Source organism: Chenopodium album, chromosome 4 (genome assembly GCF_948465745.1).
Source record: "Chenopodium album chromosome 4, dcCheAlbu1.1, whole genome shotgun sequence".
Classification (NCBI taxonomy): domain Eukaryota; kingdom Viridiplantae; phylum Streptophyta; class Magnoliopsida; order Caryophyllales; family Amaranthaceae; genus Chenopodium; species Chenopodium album.
Genome location: NC_137837.1, coordinates 55241834 through 55264916, shown reverse-complemented (window position 1 = coordinate 55264916; position 23083 = coordinate 55241834). Strand labels below are relative to the sequence as shown.

At 36.4% G+C, this 23083-nt stretch overlaps 2 protein-coding genes across 4 annotated transcripts; one reads left to right on the top strand and one right to left on the bottom strand.

Moving 5' to 3' along the window:
• Positions 1-5029: 5029 nt before the first annotated feature.
• On the top strand, positions 5030-7756 carry LOC145629141 (putative glutathione S-transferase). The gene is made up of 2 exons (XM_081681670.1): positions 5030-5427; positions 7323-7756. Exons 1-2 carry the CDS (start codon positions 5113-5115, stop codon positions 7665-7667), a joined length of 660 nt encoding a protein of 219 aa, XP_081537796.1. The 5' UTR covers positions 5030-5112; the 3' UTR covers positions 7668-7756.
• Positions 7757-9825: 2069 nt separating this feature from the next.
• On the bottom strand, positions 9826-15190 carry LOC145627012 (kinesin-like protein KIN-14Q). Of its 3 annotated transcripts, none has more exons than XM_081679426.1 (16): positions 14937-15190; positions 14685-14738; positions 14472-14573; positions 14181-14386; positions 13878-14088; positions 13723-13799; positions 13536-13635; positions 13338-13436; positions 13057-13233; positions 12668-12953; positions 11855-12016; positions 11550-11765; positions 11429-11466; positions 11072-11235; positions 10864-10989; positions 9826-10729 (listed from the first exon to the last, which is right to left on the bottom strand). In XM_081679426.1, exons 1-16 carry the CDS (start codon positions 15016-15018, stop codon positions 9947-9949), a joined length of 2883 nt encoding a protein of 960 aa, XP_081535552.1. In that variant the 5' UTR covers positions 15019-15190; the 3' UTR covers positions 9826-9946. The 3 variants fall into 3 exon arrangements, with proteins under 3 accessions (XP_081535552.1, XP_081535553.1, XP_081535554.1); XM_081679427.1 differs by having other exon boundaries at positions 14472-14552; XM_081679428.1 differs by having other exon boundaries at positions 14472-14552; positions 14685-14717.
• Positions 15191-23083: the final 7893 nt, after the last annotated feature.

Here is a 23083-nt window from a genome sequence, read left to right as displayed (position 1 = left end):
TCATCTGTAAGTGAATTTGCTTCCAAACCAACCAAAAAACTAGTTGTTCTGTCACCACCAGCTGAGGTTCTTAAGAATGATAAGTGGGGGCCATTTTCTCCACCTGATACAACTACAAAATGTGCACAACCACCACCTAACAGACTAGGATCTATTTGGAAAAAACCTCCACCTAATGTACCACATTCAAATAAACTCAACTCCCTTAACAACCCTTTAGCTTCCTGTCCTACTTCTCACCCACCACTTCAGCATCCTCAACCTGGGAAGGGAGGTTCTCAGAACCTTGGTACTAGTGCTGTGAAAACTTCGGCAGCAACTCCTATTTCTCACTAACCACTTCAGCATCCTCAACTTGGGAAGGGAGGTTCTAAGAAAACTTCAGCAGCAACTCCACAATTTAATCAAACACATTAAAAAAGTGTTGAAACTTCCAATGATATCCAGAAAAAAAACTAAGTCACTACGACCAAAGTCACTTCCCGATTGGCCTGTAGACATAGATTTTGATGATAAGGAGGAGGTTCTGACCATAGGTAATCTTTTTACCTTCATTATTTTTTTTACTTTATCATTGAGATTCTGTTTGTGGTTACATAAAATAGATGATTATTAGTTGCGTGGTTTTTGTTAAAAGCAAAATTAGTTCTTCAAGAGCCCTTAATGATGTTTTCCAATTAGTAAACTAATGGTTTTTTATTTTTATTGCTTTTGTAGACGCCAATGGTAATACTACATTGGTGAGTGGTATAATTCTTCCATTTGACGTTTGGAGCAATAGTGACGTCAAGTACTATGTTGAATTCAATGATATATGTCAACCGATTAGGAAAGGTGGACATATATTTGTATGATGGCAAAGATGGAGACTCATTGTCCAGTTGGAGAAAAAAATTGGCATGCAATCGACGGCCATATAAAAGGAAGGATAGTTACGGATATGAGAGTAAGTACATTGAACACTAGCTTTGCATTAAATATTCTGATCAATTATTAGCTTTTTTCAAGTAAGACCACTTACAAGTTACTTACAAATTTCATAATGTCTTACTAATTAGGACCACTTTGTGATTCCTAATGGTGTGGAATATGACAACCAAGCTCTCAAACGTGCCAATAAAGCTTGGAGACAGTTCAGATTCTTTTTAAAAAACCGCATTACAAGCCATATGAGAAAACAGTGGAAGAGATGTGTAATCAGGAACTACCACATGGAATAAGCAGGAATAATTGGGTCAAGTTGGTGAAGTACTGGGATTCAGAGAAAGCGAAAGTAAACAAAATATTCACTACCACTAATATATTAAGTTTTAATTAGTCTTGGTTGAATTATTTGACAAATACTAATTAGTTGAATATGAGTGCAGAATTTGTCTATAGCTGGAAAAAAAAAAAAGCACGAGCCTTCGTAAATCAGCTTCATAGATCTGGCTCTTACAGCTTTGTAAACCAACAAGCTGATTATGAATGGATTAGTTATATATGTGGCCTTTTATTTAACTTAAAAGAGTGTAAGTCTCATAAAATATAAAATCAAATAAATAACAATATAGATTTGTAGCATAAATAAGCTAATAAAGTACATATAAATGAATATAATTCTTTCTCTTATTCATATACATTGTGTTATATATGATGCATCTCATTGACATTGTCGATTTCTCTTACAATGCTCTTTTGACATTATTGTTAATAGGAAGATGAACATGGAGAAAAAATGAGCTTATTATCTCTTTGGATAAAAGCTCATATGGGTAAGGACGGAAGCTTTCTTCCCGACACTGTCACTACAGACTTTGTGGTATGATTCCTGACATAGTCACTGTAGAAATTATGAATTAATAAAGTTCATGTCATTGCATGTCATTGCTCTTGTTGTTGGTTATGCTAGATGGTCTGCTAAATGTGTGGCTCTGTTTTTAATCCCCGTATTCATTACTTAAACATGGTACAGGATGATGTAAACGCTAAGGTTGAAGAGTTAAGGATGTTGTATCCTAAAAAGTCACAACAAGAGCTCGAAGATGAAGCTTTTCACTATACCATGTATAGCAATGAGATTCCGGATCGTCCTTTAGGTTACGGACTAGGGGTAAAAAAGGGCGACATTTACGGGTTGCGTGGTTTCTTAAGGAAGAAAGTTTATGGAAAAGTTCATAGGAGGATAAATTTAATGGACAATGTCAAGGAAGAAGTGACTGCTTTGCACGAAAAAAATGATACACTTGAATAGGAAAATGAAAAGCTAAAAGACAAGGTCGAACAAAATAATTTACTTCTTAAAACGTTTGTTAGACAGTTTTCTGATATTGTGGGTGCAGTTCGTTAGGGGAATGCTTCTCCGGATCTTCTTAACAAGATATCTCAGTTCTTGGGTTTGGCAAACCAACAAGTACTATTATTTTGGCAATAAAACTCATATTAGACTTATTATTTTGACAATGAACTAAGGTATTAGTTTCTGAAGATCTCTCTTGATTAGTTTGACAATAAAACCCATATTAGACTTAATTCAAGGTCGTCTTTATAAGAAACTAGGTAGAAGGTTTCTAAGTCTAGTAAGTTTGTCACAAACATGGAAGTCTCCTGTTAGATCTCCCTGCAGCCATTTGATTAGTCTTGAATCTGGCGTATATGCCTCTAAGTGCCACAGTCTGTGTCTCAGAGCTTCTGTAGCTCCTTTCGGCATAGCTTCCAAAAGATAACTACTTCTGTTACCCTGCACGAGCCCTTCAACAAGGTGTGTGCTTCCATCAAGAGCAGTTAGAATCCTTCCTTTCCTACTTTCTTTAATGATTCATATATATATATAACAACATTTAGGATGACAAATCTTTTTCCTAATGAGTTGTTATATATATATATATCTTCCAATTTCTTGATGATCGAAATGTTTGTGTGTTGCGTTTGGCAGGACTTTCTATAAGTGTAGAGGTAAATTGGCTAGTGTAGCTTATTTTGGTAGCTTTTCAGTTAGCTCTAAGATAATTTTGTCTGTTGAATTAGATCCCAAAATTGGGATGCAAAGAAAAAATAATAGATCAATAGAATTTTTTTTTTTTTTTTTTTTTTGTGATTATTGATTTAGCATTTGAACTGACTTTCAGTATGTAGTGTACTAATGTTAGTGAATTTGTGGTTGTTCTCTGTTGTACGACGTACAAGAGCTAACTGGACCCCCATTGTGGCGGAAGTGAAAGCAGTAGCCATGGCCATCAAACTGGCCAAGCGTTTTGGGCTAGCTGACATTGTCATAGAATCGGACAGCCAGACTCACATGGCCATCAGATTGTCGAAGGCAGTAGACATGGGCATCAGACTGTCGAAGACTGCAGTCTAATTCACTGATCCTTTCGCATATTATTTACAGCAGCTGGGTTGTTCATTAGTATGTCTTTTGGTTTTTTTTTTTTTTTTTTTTGAAGGAAAAGTTCATCATCAGTATGTTTAATATTTATATATATATGTACTAATTACTTTTTAATTTTATCTTGAAGGTTGGAAAAGATAATTTGATGAATACAGGAGAATGAATTAGGGCGGATATATGAGCATTAAAAAACTAGCGACTACCAAGATATCATCCATCATCATCATCATCATCGATTTATCAAGTGCAACTAATTGGGGTTTTTAGTCTTTGTGTTATTATTATTATTTTTTAGTTGAGGCTAATAAAAGTTTTTGTTTTTGACGATTATGTTGCTGATGTTTTTTTTTTTGTAATTATTTTGTTGGATAGTTTAATTAACTATGAACAAATTACAATGTTGACTAATCTCTAGCTAGCTAGCTTTATCTTTGTAGTATATATATATTTATTATTATGTTTGAAATATATATATATATATATATATATATATATATATATATATATATATATATATATATATATATATATATATATGTATATGTATGTATTTTTTTTTGATAAATTCATCGTTGTGGTGTTTATTCGATTTACATGCATTGTAATTTTAATTTCATAAAAAAAAATTATTACAAAAAATATTGTGGACGCTTTTTTACGTTAAGGACATTTGATTTGCATTTTTTTAAAAAAATTCCCGCCAAAGAAAAATTGGACGCTAAAAAGCGTCGCCCAAATCAAAATATATGGACAGCAAAAGATGTCGAAAGGATATATGGACACCAAAATGCGTCTACAATCCTATTTACAGTAGACACATAAAAGCGTCGCAAACATTGAGAGATAGCGTGAACCAACCCATTTTTTGACATTCCGTATAATAATCTAGACACCAAAAAGCGTCGTGGCTGTCGACGCTTTTATTCGTCCACAAAAAAGCGTCGAGAACAAAATTTTCAACTCTTTTATACGTCCAAAAACAGCCTATAAAGCGTCGCAAAAACACGGAAATTGTAGTAGTGATTGAGACGGTTATAATAAAGTACATACCCATAAGACTATATTTAATATTCGGTATAAATCACAGGCAATAGTCAAAGTGAATTAGATAAATAGTGCTAATAGTCAAAACGTTTCAATTATTTAAACACGAAAAGAATACAAAAAACATTAAATTATAGTTATACCAAACGAATTCGAAGTTCATTTTGTTGAGTAGATCAGACAAGGAAAAATTGACTGCAATGTGTTACAAATAATAATGTATGCCTATTATAGTTTGTAACTATCTCTTTAATATGACTATCTTAATTGTTTGTAACTTCCTTTGTAACCTCCATATGCCTTTAGTTCACATTGTAACTCTTCATGAATGGACTCTTCACTGTCCATATAGGTTACATTGTTCACATCATGTATATATATAGATGACCCATAAAATGAATGAATAGAGATAACACAATTACCATCTACATCTCTCTTTAATATTCTACCTTTTCCCCTTATTTTATAATACAATGAGAATTGTCATGTGGATTTTACATTCTTACAAACAACCTACTATGTCGTCACCCATGACCACACACCAACAGCAATTCCTAAACCACGAGAACTATCAAGCAATAACCAACAATTTATTTCTTAGCCATTCCCATAGCCCCTATATATACACCCTTCCCTTCCCATCAACATACTAAACTTCTTACAAAATTATCTCTAAAGTATTTAATTTCCTTCAAAAAATGGCAAATGAATTGGTGTTATTGGATTTTTGGCCAAGTCCATTTGGGATGAGAGTAAGGGTAGCATTAGCTGAAAAAGGAGTGAAATATGAATATAGAGATGAAGATTTAAGAAACAAGAGTGAATTCCTACTTAAAATGAACCCGGTTCATAAGAAAATCCCGGTTTTAGTCCATAATAACAAACCGGTTAGTGAATCTCTAATTATTGTTGAATACATTGATGAGGTTTGGAATCAGAACAGCCCTTTGTTGCCGTCTGATTCTTATCAAAGGGCTGTGTCTCGTTTTTGGGCTGATTTTGTTGACAAAAAGGTAATTCTTTTTGCTAGATTTCATGCGTGTGTTTTACTTTGTTGCTTTATTTGAATAACAAATACAAATATATCTTGCATGCAATTAATCCGTTTTATCATATACCACCATTTCTTATCAATTACTATCAAGGAGATTATTTGTGATACATAAAGAATTTATTTATTGAATTCTTTATTTGTTTACAGTGGGTTTCTGGTGCGGCTGACCGCACCATGCGGTAGGTTGTCAAATCAGCAAATGATAAAGTAACTCAAGATAAAAGTAACCCCTGACTGACTTAGTAACCCTTGACCAAGTAACCCTGACTGACCTAAGCTAGTAACCCCTGACCTAGTAACCCCTAACCGACCTGGTAACCCCCGACCTAGTAACCCCAAGTAACCCCTAACCGACCTGGTAACCCTCGACCTAGTAACCCCTAACCGACCTAGTAACCCCCGACCTAGTAACCCCTAGGAACCCCTAGGAACCCCTAACCGACCTAGTAACCCCCAACCTAGTAACCCCAAGTAACCCCTAACCGACCTAGTAACCCCCGACCTAGTAACCCCAGGTAACCCCTGGCCACCGACCTAGTAACCCGAAGTAACCCCTAACCGACCTAGTAACCCCCGACCTAGTAACCCATAACCGGACCACCTAGTAACCTCGGATCTAGTAACCCCTTATCCACCATCAACAAAAAACTACCACCAACGAACCACTACCTACCAACCTAAACGCCTTGCCACTAGCCCCTAACCCACAAACAAACCCCGATCCAACCAAACCATTAAAAAAAAAAAATCAAATCAAACAAATACCTTAAAATGTTAACAATGGTTTCGAATATCACTTCAAATATGGTTAAAAAGGCCAAATTCGACCATGAAAATTCTAGATCTAGAGTTTTCATGGCCGAATTTGGCCTTAAAAACTTTGAACTTGTTTTCCGACGACGGAGTCACCAAACCACCACTACCCTCCCAGTGAAACCACTACTTCCGATGAACGAATCACCGACGAACGAACCATGAAGACGATTATTGATGACGATTGCGAAATTTGTGTTACGTCTTCTGAGAAAATGAGATGAATGTTCTGGCTTGAAGAAGAAGAAAAGAGGAGAGAGAAAGAGAATAGAGAGGATAGAGGAGAGAGGAGAGAGGAGAGAGAAAGAGAATAGAGAGGAGAGAGAAAGAATTTTTAAAAAATAAAAAAAAATTATGGCTGGCCACACCGTGTGGCCAGCCACATATGAAACTTTGTAATTTGTTTAACTATTAACAGCCATAAGGGCGAGTGATGAGAATCAATTCCATGATCTCTGAAATCGGGAGGGAAATTCTAATTATTTGAACTATTCCTCAATCTCTACATCAATTAAATGTGATAATAGTAAAATATATAGTGATCCTAATATAAGTTGCTTAAATGTGAACTAGGTTCATTAAAGAAAGGATGAAATAATCACATATTGGTGATAACCTTTTGATAGATTAACAATGTGGATGGACCGGTGATTGTTTACAAGTCTATTTCATGTGAGGATATTTTAGTGAAGTGTGTAGCTCAATATTGGAAGTAGGAACAACGTGTTACTTAGGCTAATTGTCTTATTAGAGCCACGTTGAATTTGGTGGTCCACTGGTCCTAGATAGGAACTTGACATTTTTTATTTGTTGAGAAAATGATCTAAGTAGTTTCTAATTGTCTACAAAAAAAATGTAACGAAGTAGAAGTGTAAAGAACAAATTGAAATAATTTCAACAAAAAGGACACGAAGAATATAAGAGAATGAGGGTAAAATATTTTAACGTCGTTCCTATACATGTCCATCATGAATTTATGATTATCGTTGCTCCAATTTGATGACTTCATAACAGTACAGTCATGTGTACGAGCACTTACAGATGTATGAGACTGGAAAGAGAGTTTGGACCACAAAGGGTGCAGATCAAGAGGCAGCCAAGAAAGAGTTCATTGAGCACATCAAATTATTGGAGCAACAACTTGGTGACAAGCCTTATTTTGGAGGGGATACTTTTGGTTACGTTGATGTTACCCTAATTCCGTTCTATAGTTGGTTTTACACGTATGAGACATTGGGTAACTTCAGCATCGGAGAGACGTGCCCAAAGATCATCGAATGGGTTAAGAGGTGCATGGAAAGGGAGCCTGTTAAGAAATCACTCCCGGAAGAGAAGAAGGTGTATGAGTTTGCTTTGATGATAAAGGAGGCGTATGGCATTGAGTAGAAAATCAAGTGTGCGTTGTATGGCTAATAATGAACGTGTTGGGTGCTTGGATCTGAAAATGTTTTTTTTTTTTTTTTTTTTTTTTTTTTTTTTTGGTTTATGCAATGTAAGGTTTAATAAAATCCAAGACAATATCAATCTTTATAAGGACTTGTTTCTTTATTTTTAAAAAGATTTTGGACTCATTTATGAATATGAAAATTTAGAGTAATAAAAGCACATGGAGCCATGGAGGAATACATACTTTGCTACCTGCCAACAATGAACAAGCTAGTAATTTCTACTTCCTCCACTTCTTTATAGTTGAAATATTTCCCTAAAATAGAAATGTCACAATAGTTGCAACACATTATAAAAGGTACGGAGTAGGTTTTTATGGTAAAAATTGTAATATTACCTTTATATAAAGCACATGGTCCACTTGATTGTACTCTTAACAACCTTTTAACCTTATTTTAAGTATATTATATCACGTGAGGTCCAGTTTTCTTAAATATTGTGATAAAATGCGTGTTGCAACGCTAAAGAAACGAAGGAAGTAAGTTATACCAACACATCTATTTTGTGGTTATAAAATTTCCAATTTATCAAAGATTTTTAGTTATGTACTAAAACTAAACATAGTAACCCCTATACCATTTCTTTGGTAACTTTTGATACAACTGCACAAGTAACCCCTAAATTGATAATTAGTCAATTACGGAACCCAAATGTTAGATAAGTACGTAAACCTTTAAACCCTTAATACAGATGGTTTGGTGGTTGTATAAAACCATTATTTACTGACTTTTAACCGTCTGTAAGTAGACCTGGCAAATGGGTCATTCGGATCGAGTATCGATCGGGTCATTTCTGTCGGGTCAAGTTCGGGTCAAAAGGTTATCGGGTCAAGTTCGGGTCGGGTCGGGTCATTTTGGGTTTTGGGTTGATTTCGGGTCTACTGATAATCGGGTCGGGTATCGGGTCACCACTTCAGGTCGGGTCAATTTTTAGTTCGTGTCAGTTCGAGTCGGTCAACTTCGGGTCGGGTCAACTTCGAGTCAAGTCATATTCGGGTGATTCATTGGGTTAAATTCAACTCTGTATATATATATATATATATATATATATATATATATATATATATATATATATATATATATATATTGATGAAAAATTCACTATATTGATGAAAAACTGACTATATTTATTAAGGCTATTTTTTCATGGATTATAGTAATTGTTTGATTTTTATCAACTTTTTTTTTTTTTTTTTTTTTTTTTTTTTTTTTTTTTTTTGTGTGTTTAGACTGAGAATCACTTTCAGGATCTCCTGAAACTAGGAGGGATGCTCCAACTAATTGAGTTATACCTCACTCTCTTATTGATCTTAGTTTTAATACGTGCTCTTATTATCATTGTCATTGTTGTAATAATTTCTTTGAATTATTCTTATACTCCCTCCGTCCCAAATTACTCTTAACGATTTAACATTTTACACTACTCACACATCTCACTTTGACCATATTTTTTTAGCTATTATATGAAAGTCAATGTAGTCATATAAGATGTTGGGTCTATTTTAATGTATAATTTCCAAATATAAACTTTTTATAACTTATATAATTATTTACTAAAAGAAGTTAAAGGTCGGGTCATTTTCGGGTCGGGTCAACTTCGGGTCGGGTCGTTTTGGGTCTCGGGTCAACTTTGGGTCAGGTCATCTCGGGTCGGGTCATTTCGGGTTTCGGGTCAAGGTCGGGCCAGTTCCACTTCAGGTCGGGTATGGGTCGGGCAGGGTCGGGTTAATTCGGGTTTTGGGTCAATATCGGGTCACTAGTTTCGGATCGATTTCGGGTCATGGGTCGGGTCATCGGGTTTGGGTCAGGATTGCCAGGTCTATGTAAGGGAGGCAACCCAGATCTGTAATCAGCAAATAATCTATTCAGAAGTATATATTGTGAATGACGGTAGTATATAATGGGAATTAAACACCAGTAAGAAAAAGAAACCCAAAAAAAAAAAAAACATACAAGCAATATTCTAGGTGATGTTACTATCAGATGTCATTACAGCTTGAATTATGATAGTTAAAGGGTCCTAAGATGTAAAGTCCCATGACAAAATTAGAAACATCTGAATTTTTTTTTAGTGAAATTGCAGAGATGAAAAGCTTAGAATGAAGTAAACTCAAATCAATATCATGTTTATATACTCAAAGAAATCTGTTACAAGTGTACATAATCAATTAAGATGAAAAGCATCATCAGCAAGAAATTATATAAACAAAGATTTAGCATTCAAAAGTTCCATCCCCTCTCCTTCTCCCTTTGACTCTGCTTCTTAGCTTCCCTAGTAGCCATTCTTCTACCATTGCCCAACAACACCCTCTGTCCCAATCTTCCCCGACTTCCAATTGAGACTCTAACCTTCTCAAGTCCTACATTTACACCTCCTTTCTTAAGCTGTTGCTGCATGGGAGATTTCCCTTTTTTCTGAAGACTTCGCCTCAGTACACTATTCAACTTTTTTACGCCACTCTTACAAGCTACGGAGCTGCATATAGCAGGCTCTAACGAACACTTATCTACCTCATATCTCTCCTCTTTCTCGTCTTCTAGAGGTGGAGGAAATGGCAACGCTGAAGGATGGTAGACTGTCATTGGTGTGCTGGGTAACGGAATTAAAGAATTTCTTCTTGGATTTGATGCTACAGGAATCCGCTGTGTAGTCGGGCAAAGAGAAGCTCTACCTGTTTTTTTCGGCTGCATGAGTAGCTCACCTGTCTCAGGATTATTTTCTTTCTCCGGGAGAAAGCTCTCTGCCAGAAGAAAAGATGATGGCATTTTGTGGTTGTTATGATCAGAAAATAAACGAGGAAGACTTGGTGAATCACATGTGTTTTCATTGACATTCTTCAGAGTTCCCAGTGTTTTAACTACTAGAGGAGGTCTATTCGGTGCACTATTTTGGTCTTCAAACTGTTGCCGCATTTGTTGTTGTTGTTGCTCAGCGATTTTTGTGTCTACATGTTGTCGTGCCAACTTTCTTTCTACCAAAAGCTGTGCCTCAAGTTCCTTCAGCTGAAATATAAGACCTCTTACTCTTTAGTAACGGTTTAAAATTCTCAAACACACAAAAATGATCTATTAGCCAATAAGATACATTTACTGCTACTGTTCAATGGAATTTACTTTCTCCTGTACAAGAAGAATACCTTTTCTTGTAGATTCTTGTTCTTCTGGTCCTTGTCTTTGATCTTTGACTCCAGATTGTGAATTGTTTCCTCCATCTTCTTAATCTGCAAATCCTTCAATTTTGCCTCTTGCTTGGTCTTCTCAGCCTACAAGCAAAAAAAAAGAAGTTCAATTAAAAGATGATATTAATAATTAAAAAAGAAAGCTGAAGTGTGGAACCATTAATACCAATTGCTTGTATCTGAGAAATTCAATATTGTCCAATTGCTTCTTTGCTGGACCTAACTCAACTCCCTTAACCCTACTAGCAAAATTAAGTGAGCATATAGTCTCACTTAAGTCATTTTCATTGGGACTGATCTGTAAAAACATAAGCGCCTTGGAGTCTCCACCTACAAATTAAAATTGAAGGAAACGTGAACCAAACTCCATTTCAAGTTGAGGGTATCCAGTTTTCTCCATAGCTCATACATTAATGGTCAAAAACAATAATATATATATATATATATATATATGTAATAATAATAATAATAATAATAATAATAATAATAATAATAATAATAATAATACAAAATCTCACGTTACCTAGAGAATCTTGAAGTAGATGGGTAAGCTTGGAGTTCCTGCGGAGTAATATGAATGTTAAAACAGGACCACAATGGTAAATCTGCAAGGACAACATTCACATAAATGATTGACAATGCACCTGAATGGTACATGTTGACTCTTATTTGCCAAAGCAGATATGACATCTCCAAGAGCCGAAAGAGATTTATTAATATTCTGTGCTTCCTTCAGTCGTTCACCTTGAGCTTCAGTTTTGGCTATCCGTTCACTGCCTGCTAGATCAACCAACCACAACTTGCTTCTAGTGCATTCTCCAGTCAGCAAATTTTGGCCCTTTACCATTACACAGTGTATGCTGCAACAAATGTTAAAAGCATAATGTACATTGATAATGTCAAAAGCTAGAAAGAAAGAGGGTAAAATAGCATGAACTCGGAAGCGAACCAATGAGACCGGCTACTGTGCTCATTTGCATTAGTAGAGCCAACTGCCCTGGCATTACTTCCAGTTTGTAAAACATCCCAAGCCTCTCTAATGTTGCTTACATGTGCTTCAATCAACCCAGGAACATGAAGGACACCTTCACTGGCCTGCCTGATCTCAAGCCTAGAAAATCAATATACAATTACACATCCATTCTTAGTACGATATCAGACCTTTATCACAAACATGATAATCAGTAAATAACGCTCATAAAAAGTTTTATCAGTAGTGATGCCTGATGATAATTCAGACGAAGCAATACAAGTCAAAATTCTAGCTGAGCAAACTCAATGTAAATTAAAAGGAGGGAAGTACAAGCCATATAAATTAACTAGAGCAGCTAATCTGGTAGCGATAACACGATAACACTACTGGTGAAGTCCACTAACTACAGAATGGTAGAAAGTGGAGGCAGCATACAATGTTTTTATATACTTCGTATATAATCAATCAAATCAGAAGGAAAGTATTGAATCTTGTTGATGAACTAGCTCCTACAAATTGCTTGAAGTATGGAGTAACCATTAGAAAGTTATGGGCCACACTCTTGGAGGCTCAAGAAATATGTTGTTAAATCCGTGTGAGGTGCCATTCAGGGTAAATTGCTTGAGTTGAAGGCACTGTACAGTGTAATACTATAAACATAAATATGTAACTCACGTGTGATTTACGAGTTATATAGTGATTTACGAGTTAATGGAGCATGAATCCCACATGATCAACCATTTCTGACCTTATATCTATTGTAACTTTCTGAACATTTAAACAGCCTACCTCTTTGAAGCTACACAAGGCTGAGTTCCAGAGGCTAATAAATCTCTTATTTGCTCATTGTATACCTCCAAGACACTCACACATATTTCATACTGAAATAGCTTCTGTCTCTCACTCATAATTTCAAACAGTTCAGCAAGCGTCCTATAATTGACACCACGAGCATCCTCTGTGCCCTCCATTGTGAATGTCTTTCCTGTCCCAGTCTGCCCATAAGCAAAGATACAGACATTGTATCCATCTAAAACTGAGGTCGCAAATGGTGCAGTATCCTCGAATACATCAGCTGGTAAAGGAATAATAGATGGTAAATAGTAGAGGTTCAATTTATAACAATCACAGTTGAATGATTGATATAGATAAAAGGTGATTATTAAAGATCGAACTACCTTGGCCTGCTTGCGGACCAAAAACAGCATCAAACTTGAATGTCTTACGTGGATGACCATTTGACTTAATTGTGAGTTCTCCATCTCTAGCAGATGCAAAATCAATGGCTGCCTTATCTCCCATGGATATTTCCACTGGATTCATCGGCCTGCAGCGACAGAAAACACGTATATTACCTGCGAAGCAGAGCACAGACTAGGATTAAGTTCTCAACAACTTAATGTTAAGCAATAAAGTTTCCTTAGATTTGTAACTACTTGATTTCAGCACAACGTCAGACCTTTTAACTCCAGAACTTTGTTATAAAGTTCTTTTCTTTGTTTTTCCCCTTCACTGATTTTCGTCTTCAGCTCATCATGATATGAAACCTGCTGAGTTACTATTAACAAAGAGCCAAAAATTAAGTACAAAACCATCAGTACTTATTGTTACAAAACCATCAGCACAAAATGTCTAGATAGAGCACTAGTATTGTTACATGTGGCTTGCATTATAGATTTCAAGTCATCCATATGTCCAAGGCAATCCTTGTATTTCTTTGCTTCTTCTGATAATTTGATTTGATCCAATTTCAGAATCTGAAATTCAGAAAAATATATACTCTAAGAATCTAAGATTTCAACAGACCATATATGAAACTTGGTCAATAAAATCGATGTCAGTACCTTCAAATGTCTCTTTAAGACACTCAAGCAGGAGAGCCATTTGCTCTTTTCTTTGACTTGTCCTTCGACCGCAAATGCTGCATTATAATGAAAGTTCATCAATGTGCAAACCAAGTGCATTCGCAGAATAGACCACACATAGAACACTCGATTACCTAATGAGCCAACATGCATTGACTTGCGCATGAGCTCATTTTGGAGATCATGCAGGGATTTTAAGGCCTTTTGGCAATCATTGTTCTTGACCTCATTCTCTTTCTTCAGCTCTCCTATAGCTTTCCTTGCTTCAATTAACTGCTTCTTCTGATTATCATATTCTCCTTGCAACTTCTTGATACCTCCCGTTGACTCAGACCCATATATATCCTGTGCAAAACAATTTATCAAACCACAAATTAACACTCAAGTGTCACGGCATATCTAACTACTAGAGTAATCCATGAGTGTAAAATAATTACTTCAGCCGAGTGCCAAAATGATGAAAACTTGGAAGATTCATGGCTACCCCGAGACGCTTCTGCTTCAACTCCATTTATGCCTTCCTCTAGAGAAAGCACAATATTAGCTGCCCTCTCCTGAGCAGAACTCTGCTTCAGAATATCAGGTGAACCAGCACAGACAACCAAATCAGGCTCCGTTAACGAAAACCCCAACATCGACCTACCTGCATTTATCACCAAATCAAAATTCCAAGGCTAATCTCAATACACATGTACATTGTAAACAGACAATGGAAATTCCTACAGTACCATTGTTTGTATCACCCTTAATCAGATCAGTAAATCGCTGCGGACTAATAATTTCCAAGCTTTGATGCAACCCAGTAGATCCTAGAACATCAAATTTCAGACCTAATTCAAAATCATCATTTACTTAATCTCAGTCAGGCAAATCATCAAACATATGGGGTTCATGATATACTGTAACATTTACTTAATAATCTGAGAATATACTGTGATTACCTTCTGAATTTTCCATCTCCTTTGATTGAGAATCTGTAGTAATCGAAGAAATGTCTACAAAAATTGAAACAAACCCAGACTAAGAATTCAACAAAATTAGGGTTTAACGGGGAAAAATAAACAATTCTAAACACATCTTGATTCCCACATTTTAGGGTTTATGACAAACTAATAAATTCGGAAAACCCAGATTGAGAAAATTTATCAAAATTAGGGTTTAATTGGAAATAATATTATCAGAAATTTGCTTACCCTGAGAAAAAATTAGGGTTTGTTGTTGACGAGAAACATCAGTAAGAAGAAGTGGATCATGCCATTGATTGTGGTCCTCCATTGTTGTTGAAACTATGGAAGTTTGCGCTAGATTATTTTGAACTGAAAAAGATGAATAAAGAAAAAATGCTTTAAATTTAATTTGATTTGATTGAGAGGGAAATTTTTAGGGTTGAATTTTGTTAATGATTACGTTAAAGCCGAATACTGCATTTCGTTGTTCTAGTGAAATATGACCGTTGTTGTCTTGTTGATGTTTAAATTTCAAATTTAGTGAATGGAGCACTGCTTATTTACAACAAATTGGAGATGGGAATTTTTTTTAGAAAATTTGTCAAAAATAAGCCAACCTTTGTCCAGTTAGCTCAAAATAAGTCAACTTTTTGATTAACTAAAAATAAGTCGAACTTTATAGAGTAGCTTCTCAAAATGAATCATGACCTGTTGAATTTTAGGAAAACCGGTTATTTCGGTAATTTATGCCACATGTCATTATGGGGTTGGTCTTTAAAAAAAACAAATTAAGTTTTTTTTTTTTTTTTTTTATGAGTAGTTATTTAAAAAAAATTATATCAAATAAAAAATAAAAAATAAAAAAATCCCACAGCCACCCCGTACCCACTGCAACCCCCATCATCATTAACTTCCCTTCCACCGGCCGCTGAGACTAACCCATCCTCCGGCGCCGGCCGTCGATCCCACCCCAACACGTACTCACCCCTCTCCCTCCTCTTTCTCTCCCTAGTTCGCCGACAATTCGCTGGAAGGAAGTGTGACATCCTTAACATTGCTTGTGCGGCTGCGATGAACCAATGCTTGGAGGATGTGTGCCCTCATCAATCTTGCGATGAGATCGAAGCAAAATTGGGGCTTTTCAATGACGTACTACTGCCAAACACAATTTCAAGTAGATGCAAATTTGGTGCTGCTGTGGTGGTGCGAAAGTGGCGGCTAGAGCTGTAAATTGGTGGGTGAGTCTGGTTGTTGTTGTTTGCGTTACCGAGGTGGCGATGGTGGTGCTATCGGTGGGAAGCGGGAAAGCGAAAAGCTAGGGAGGGATAGGGGTATTGGGTGGGAAAAGCAGAAAAAAGAAAGGGGTGGGGTCACCGGCGCCGGGGGATGGAGTGGTCCCGACCGGCGACCGAGGGATGGAGCAGCCTCCGACCGGCGGCTGGTGGAAGGGGAGATGGTGGGGATAGGTATTTTTTTTAATTTGTTTATTTTATGTAATTATATTTAACATTTAATAAATTATTTTTAATTAAAAAAATGACTTGATTAGTAGGTGGCAGGTCATTAGACTTATTAAAAGAAAACACTATTAAAAAGTCGACTTATTTTGAGTTAAATGAAAATTTGGCTTATCTTGAGCTAATCATGCAAAGGTTGGCTTATTTTTGACAAATTTTCCATTTTTTTTTACTTCGTATATTTTTTTTTGGAGTAAAAATGTGCACCATTTTGTTGATTTGAGTGCATTTTGGCAAATAGCTAGGTTAAAGTAATAATTAAGGATTACACTTTTCTACTTTTCACTTTTTAGTACCTAAGCTTTTCTTTCACCTTTCGGTAGAGCTGTTAAAAATTGACCCGACTCGAGTACCCGACGTGAATTAGTAATGATCTGAACCTTTTCTGTACCCGAACAATGGGGTGAAACTAGTAACCCATAACCCGACCTGAACCCAATCTGATGTTAACAGACAACTGATTTAATCCAATACTTTATGACATAAACCCGCACCTGACCCGATAATAACCGTCAACCGATTTAATCAGACCCGACAACAATCTGAACCCGAACTAGTTTTCGACCCTATTAGAACCTGAAAACGTTTATAACACAACACAACCCGTCATTGAAGCGAGTCATGGACGATTTAATAAAATTTTATATACCTTTTGTTCTACTTATATATTGGTACAATTTATTCATCTTATATACATTTTGTTTTCTATTACTTTGTATATAGGTTTAATAAAATCTTGATAATGCTTGAACAAATTATGCATGGCGTAATTATATAAATTCAACTTGACCACATCGAATTTATTCAAATTGAACTTGAATCAAAACCAAGAATGATCCAACTATAAGATATTCCGACCAAATAAATTTCTTACTCAACCTTAACCCGAACCCGAATATACCATCTATTAACCCGACTAAACCCGACTCAATACAACCTGAACCTGAAATTGAACCCGTTATTAATTTGACTCGAATTGACCTGACCTACATCCAAAAGGTGAACGACCCGGAATAACCTGAACCTAATGTGCGGCTAGATTGACCCGACATAATCTGACCTTAATTTGACCCGAGACTTAATTTGACCCAACTCGAACCCAACTTGAATATCTGAATTGACAACTCTGCCTTTCGGGTCCTAACGAAGAATTTCAATGGGGATAAATTAACTATGGTTAAGCGTAGGGCCAACCAATTGTTTTAGGTGCTAAATTTATTTGCAAAAGATAATTTTTGTTAGTTTCCCCCAAAAAAATAATGTGTGGCCAATTGACAAGGTTCGGGAGCTAATTAATTATGAGAAAATGGAGTGGGGAGATAGGTGAATTCTCATTTCAATGAGCGTGATAGGAATTGTATTATGAAAATCTGTAGAATTGGGTAGAAATTAGCTTTCCCCTTCATTGATCAATACTGCCGAAATATATAATACAAATATCTCTAGATTCCTAGTCCTAGATAAACATGGAAACTAGAGAAGATAAGGAAATAGAAAAGATATCAAATAATTATTCTCCTAAATATATCCTAATACCCCCCCTCAAGTTGGAGCATTGGGATCGAAAATGCCCAACTTGGAGAGAAGCTTATCAAACTGTGCCTTTCCGAGTGCCTTTGTGAATGTGTCCGCCAATTGATCTTTAGTAGACACATGTGATGGGGAAATTAAACCTTCAGTAATCGCATCTCGAACAAAATGACAATCAACCTCAATGTGTTTCGTACGCTCATGAAACATAGGGTTCCTCGCAATATGCAATGCTGACTCACTATCACAGAACAACTTAATAGCTTTTGGATGTTGCACTTCCAAACTCAACAATAAGCCCTTGAGCCACTTTAATTCGCAAGTGGCTCCATTCATACACCTGTACTCTGCCTCTGCAGAAGAGGTAGAAAATGTAGGTTGCTTTTTAGTCTTCCATAAAATCGGTGATTTTCCTAGAAACACTAGCCAAACTGTCAACGAGCGTCGAGTTAAAGGACACGCCGGCCAATCCGAATCACACCATCCCTCTAAAGTGAGCTCACTATCTGAACGCAATAATATGCCTTGTCCGAGAGACCCTTTAAGATATCGAATGACTCTCAAGACCGCCTCCCAATGTTCTATGCGAGGTGCTTGCATGAACTGAGACAAAATGTAAACTGAGTAGGCTAGATCCGGTTAAGAGACCCCAAGATACATAAGTCGTCCCACAAGATTACGATAAGTGTAGACACCCATTTATGTCTCCCCAAAACCAAACCAAGCAAGTGATGAGTACCTTTCGCGTCGAATCATAATCGAATGAAGTGAAAGTGTGGAAAGTCTAGTGTTGCGGATAGTTTTAATTTCTTTTCTCTTCTCTCTGTTTTTGAAAACTTATTTTAAGAAAACAGTCAATCCAGTCTGGTTGGTCCATGATATGGGTCCAATAGTAGTGTAGTTGGATAAGACTTGACAAGAGTTTTCCAACGATATATTATAAGCCCAATTCCGGTGAATATTGAGGAAGTTATGGTCAATTTACTAAACTGGGCCCAGTTTGAGCCTTATATGCGGCCCAATGATCTAGAGGAGGGCCTAATATGATTTATCATTCCTAATGCAATTAGGAATGGTTTTAGTCTTCTAGATTCTTTTAGAAGGTTCTTTTCATTCCTAATTCAATTAGCATTGATAAATTGATTTTTGTTGACTTTTCAGAGTTTTAATTGAAATCAAAGAGCATTTTTGAGGAAAAGATACGGTTTTATCCTCCTGTACGGAAAAATTTATCTGATTTGAGAAAACGCGTCAAAAACAGGGTTAGCGCCAAACGCCAGGCATTGGCGCCTAGCGCTAAGCCTGGCGCCTGGCGCCAATAGCTGGCGTTGGCGCCAGCTCTGTTTTTCGTGCGCCAATGCTCTATTTTGTTAATTTTATCTTTTTGGCTGATTTTCTCTATAAATAACGTATTAAAAACTCCGTTTTCATTCACCTACAACCAGTTTTCATTCGCATTCATCAATTCTCTCATTCTCTTCTCATTCATTCATCTTTCTCTCTTTCTCTTTTCTAAACTCGCTTTTCAAATACAAAATTCCGCATTCGCAAGATCTAGAAACACCTAGCCATATTCGAAGTTGCCTTCGCCCTAGACGTGAAAGGTTTAATTTCTGAGGGTTTGGTCCCAAATCTCTCTTTCAATTATTTAATTTAGTTGTTTTGTTTATTATTTTCCTTGAAGTTACTAACGTGTGTATTTTGTTATTAGAAAGAGGTACGAGGCATCAAAGTAAGTGCTTTAATGGTTTTAATTGATATTATGATGTAGAAATCATGTTTAGATTGTTATTATGATATTCCTAGTATCATGTTTAGGGAAAAGGTTATAATATCAAATACGCTTATTATGATTCCTGCGATGCTTCCTATGTTCTTCCTAATATTTATGATTGTTAGTATCATGTTAGGGTTAAAGATTTGATTTTCATTGTTTAGTGACATGCTAGGGTTTGTTATTAATCTTGTTAGTATCATGCCTAGGATCTTGCTATTTTTATTATGCTTTAACATGATTTATGATTATTTTTATAATTGTTTTGATTATGATTATAATTTTTATGATGATGATTATTACAATTATGATTTTTATAATTATTATTATTATGAACATGATTATTATTATGATTAATATAATTGTTATTATCATGATTTTGATTATTATTATGTTGCTTGATTATTTATTTATTTATTTATTGCTTGATCACGCCTTTTATGCATGTTTAAATGGAATTTTGTACTTGTAATCACGTTTAATAAGATAATTAATTTGATTATAATTCAAGTGATCGCCAATAATAGATTTATTTGTGCATTAATATTCAACAAACATAAATAAACAAGTTTAGGGTTAATCCTATTGATTGCATGTTAATCGAAAAGCGCACATGAATACGATCAGAATAAAGTACAGGCCTATTATTAGGGCAGGTTCAATCTCTTTTAGGTTGGATTTGTACCTTCATCCCCGAACCCTATTTGGTTCAAAACCTTATGGAGTTGACGATCTCTTGGATCGTTAAGGGGTGTAACCTTCACCCTGTGAATGGTTTACAAGTTCCTAAAACTTGTTGGCGACTCTTTTCCTCTATCTTCTTCCCTTTTGGACGCCACCGTACTTTAGTGTATGATCACAGTGGGGTTCAAGCTAGGGGGTTAATGCTTGAAATATTCCCTACAATAAGCCTCCGGTATCTGCAGAAATTCTCCACTAGCATGAGCGAGTCTATGATTTTGTTCCATGGGAAACCCACTAGGCTTTGCACCCAATAAACCTGTTTCAGAGATAATATCCAGAGTATACTTTCTCTGACACAAAAATAATCCGAACGAAATATGAGCCACCTCAATACCCAAAATTTTTTTAAGGGAACCAAGATCTTTCATTTTAAAACAGTCACTAAGATAGGCTTTGAAAACCTTAAGTGCAGCGGAATCATTCCCAGAAATAATAATAAGATCATCCACATAAACTAAGACATTGATTTGAGTTTTGCCATTAGTATATGTAAATAAGGAATAGTCTGAATAGGATTGTATAAAACCATACCGTTTCAGGGCAGTTGTCAACTTTGCATACCAGCAGCGAGGAGCTTGTTTCAAGCCATACAATGACTTACGCAACCTACACACCAAAGAAGGATCCGAGCTTTCAAACCTGGGGGCAATTTCATGTATACCTTCTCTGCTAGATCACCATGTAAAAAGGCATTTTTCACATCCATTTGATGTATTTCCCAATTTTTGCAAGCTGCTATTGCGAGAAAGGCGCAAACAGTCCCATCATAGTCAATTCCAGCTTATTGGTGATTACCGAACACCACTAATCTTGACTTAAGACGCTCAATATCACCATTGGATAAATATTTGGTCTTATAGACCCATTGACTACCAAGAGCACGTTTTCCGGGAGGAAGGTGTTCTAGAGTCCATGTACCATTATCCTCTAAAGCATAGATTTCTTCTGTCATAGATTTGCGCCATCCATCATATTTCATTGCCTCCTTAAATGATTTTGGGTCATTACCCTTAATAATTGCTGCAAGAAATTTCCGATAATTGACAGAAAAATTGTCACAATTTATGTAATGTGCTAAAGGATAAGGAGTACCTGAGGAGTGACTTGAAGGAGAAGAGAGTGGACTATTAGCAAAAACCGTATGTGTCACAAAATCACGATGTAAGATATTGGGAAACTTTTGACGATGGCCACGAACAAATTCTTGTGCATTAGCTCCAATACTATGAGCTTCATTGTCAGGAACTGGCCCAACATCAACATGATCTATGGGAAAGGAGCTGAGCTCTTGTGAAGCATGCGGCCCAGCGGAGAAGGACTGGTCCGAGCTGGGCTCTTGTGAAGCCTGTAGCCCAACTGGTGTGATGACTAAGTGGGCTGTGATGAAACCTGCGGCCCAACAGACCCCTTGGTCGAATTAGGCTATGGTGAAGATGGCGCAGCGACCGATGAAGACCCATCTGGCTGAACAGTAGGTGTTGGGTCACTGACTGAATTGCCCACTTCATGATTTTCATCAAATAATAAATCTTAAAAATCCTCATGAATATTTTTATCCACATACTCATTTACCGGAATGTTCACTTCCTCCGGACTCTCAAACGGAAAAATTTCTTCGATAAATTTCACATCCCGAGAGACGAAAAATTCCTTTGTAGTCAAGTCAAACAACCTCCATCCCTTTTTGCCAAACGGATAACCCACAAACATACACTTCCGACTACGACTGGCAAACTTATCACCTTTGGTTTTTTTATTATGTGCAAAACATAGACATCCAAAGTTTCGAACAGTATCAAAGAAGGGTGGTTTTTCAGATAGAATCTCAAAAGGAGTTTTATTTCCCAAAAGAGGAGTTGGGGTACGGTTAATCAAATGTGCGGCGGTGAGAACACATTCCCCCCAAAAATAAATTGGCAATTTTGCTTGAAACCTCAAAGCACGACTCACATTCAAGATATATTTATGTTTCCACTCTACACGCCCATTTTGTTGGGGAGTTCCCACACATGATGTTTGAAATAAAATTCCAATAGCTCTTAAATACTCAAGTAAACAATTAAACTCTGTCCCATTATCACTTTGGACTACTTTAATTGTTTGAGAAAATTGTCTATCAATCATAGCGACAAAGTCCATAAACATTTAAAAAACTTCTAATTTATCAACCAACAAATAAACCCAAACTGCTCGTGAATAATCATCAACAATTGTTAAAAAATATCGAGATCCACATAACGAAACATGTCGATATGGACCCCGCAAATCACAATGAATTTTCTCAAAAAATCGAGATGCTTTATTATTACTTAAAGGGAATTTGTCTCTCGGATGCTTAGCATGCACACATACTTCACAACCTTTATTTAAATGATCTTTGCTACTACTAACATGAGGAATTAACTTAACTACTGATATGTCCAATTTATATAGTGTTTTACCCCCGTCCCTTGGTCATAATTAGTAGTGTTTTTGGCTCTTTAGAGCCGCTTTTATTACTAATTGTTGTTTTCTAGTGTTTTCGTAGATTTGTTTGACTTTTGCAGGGATTTGCACTTTGGGAGCATTTTCCCGAGATATTATGGAGCAATTACGAGCATTGGAAAAGCACGACCAGTTTCTATAGCCCAGAGCCGATTAGAGCCATCGAACCGGTGATTAAGGGCTTGGTATATGAGATACCAGGGCATTTGGACCAAGTATTCAAGACCCGAAGAGGAAATCCAGATTGGCCCGAAGAATTAAAGCCCAATCAAAGTCCAAATAGTGGCCTAAGAGAGCCGCCCGGCCAAAGAGGCTGGCGCCCTGAGGCGCGCCCGGCCGGGCGA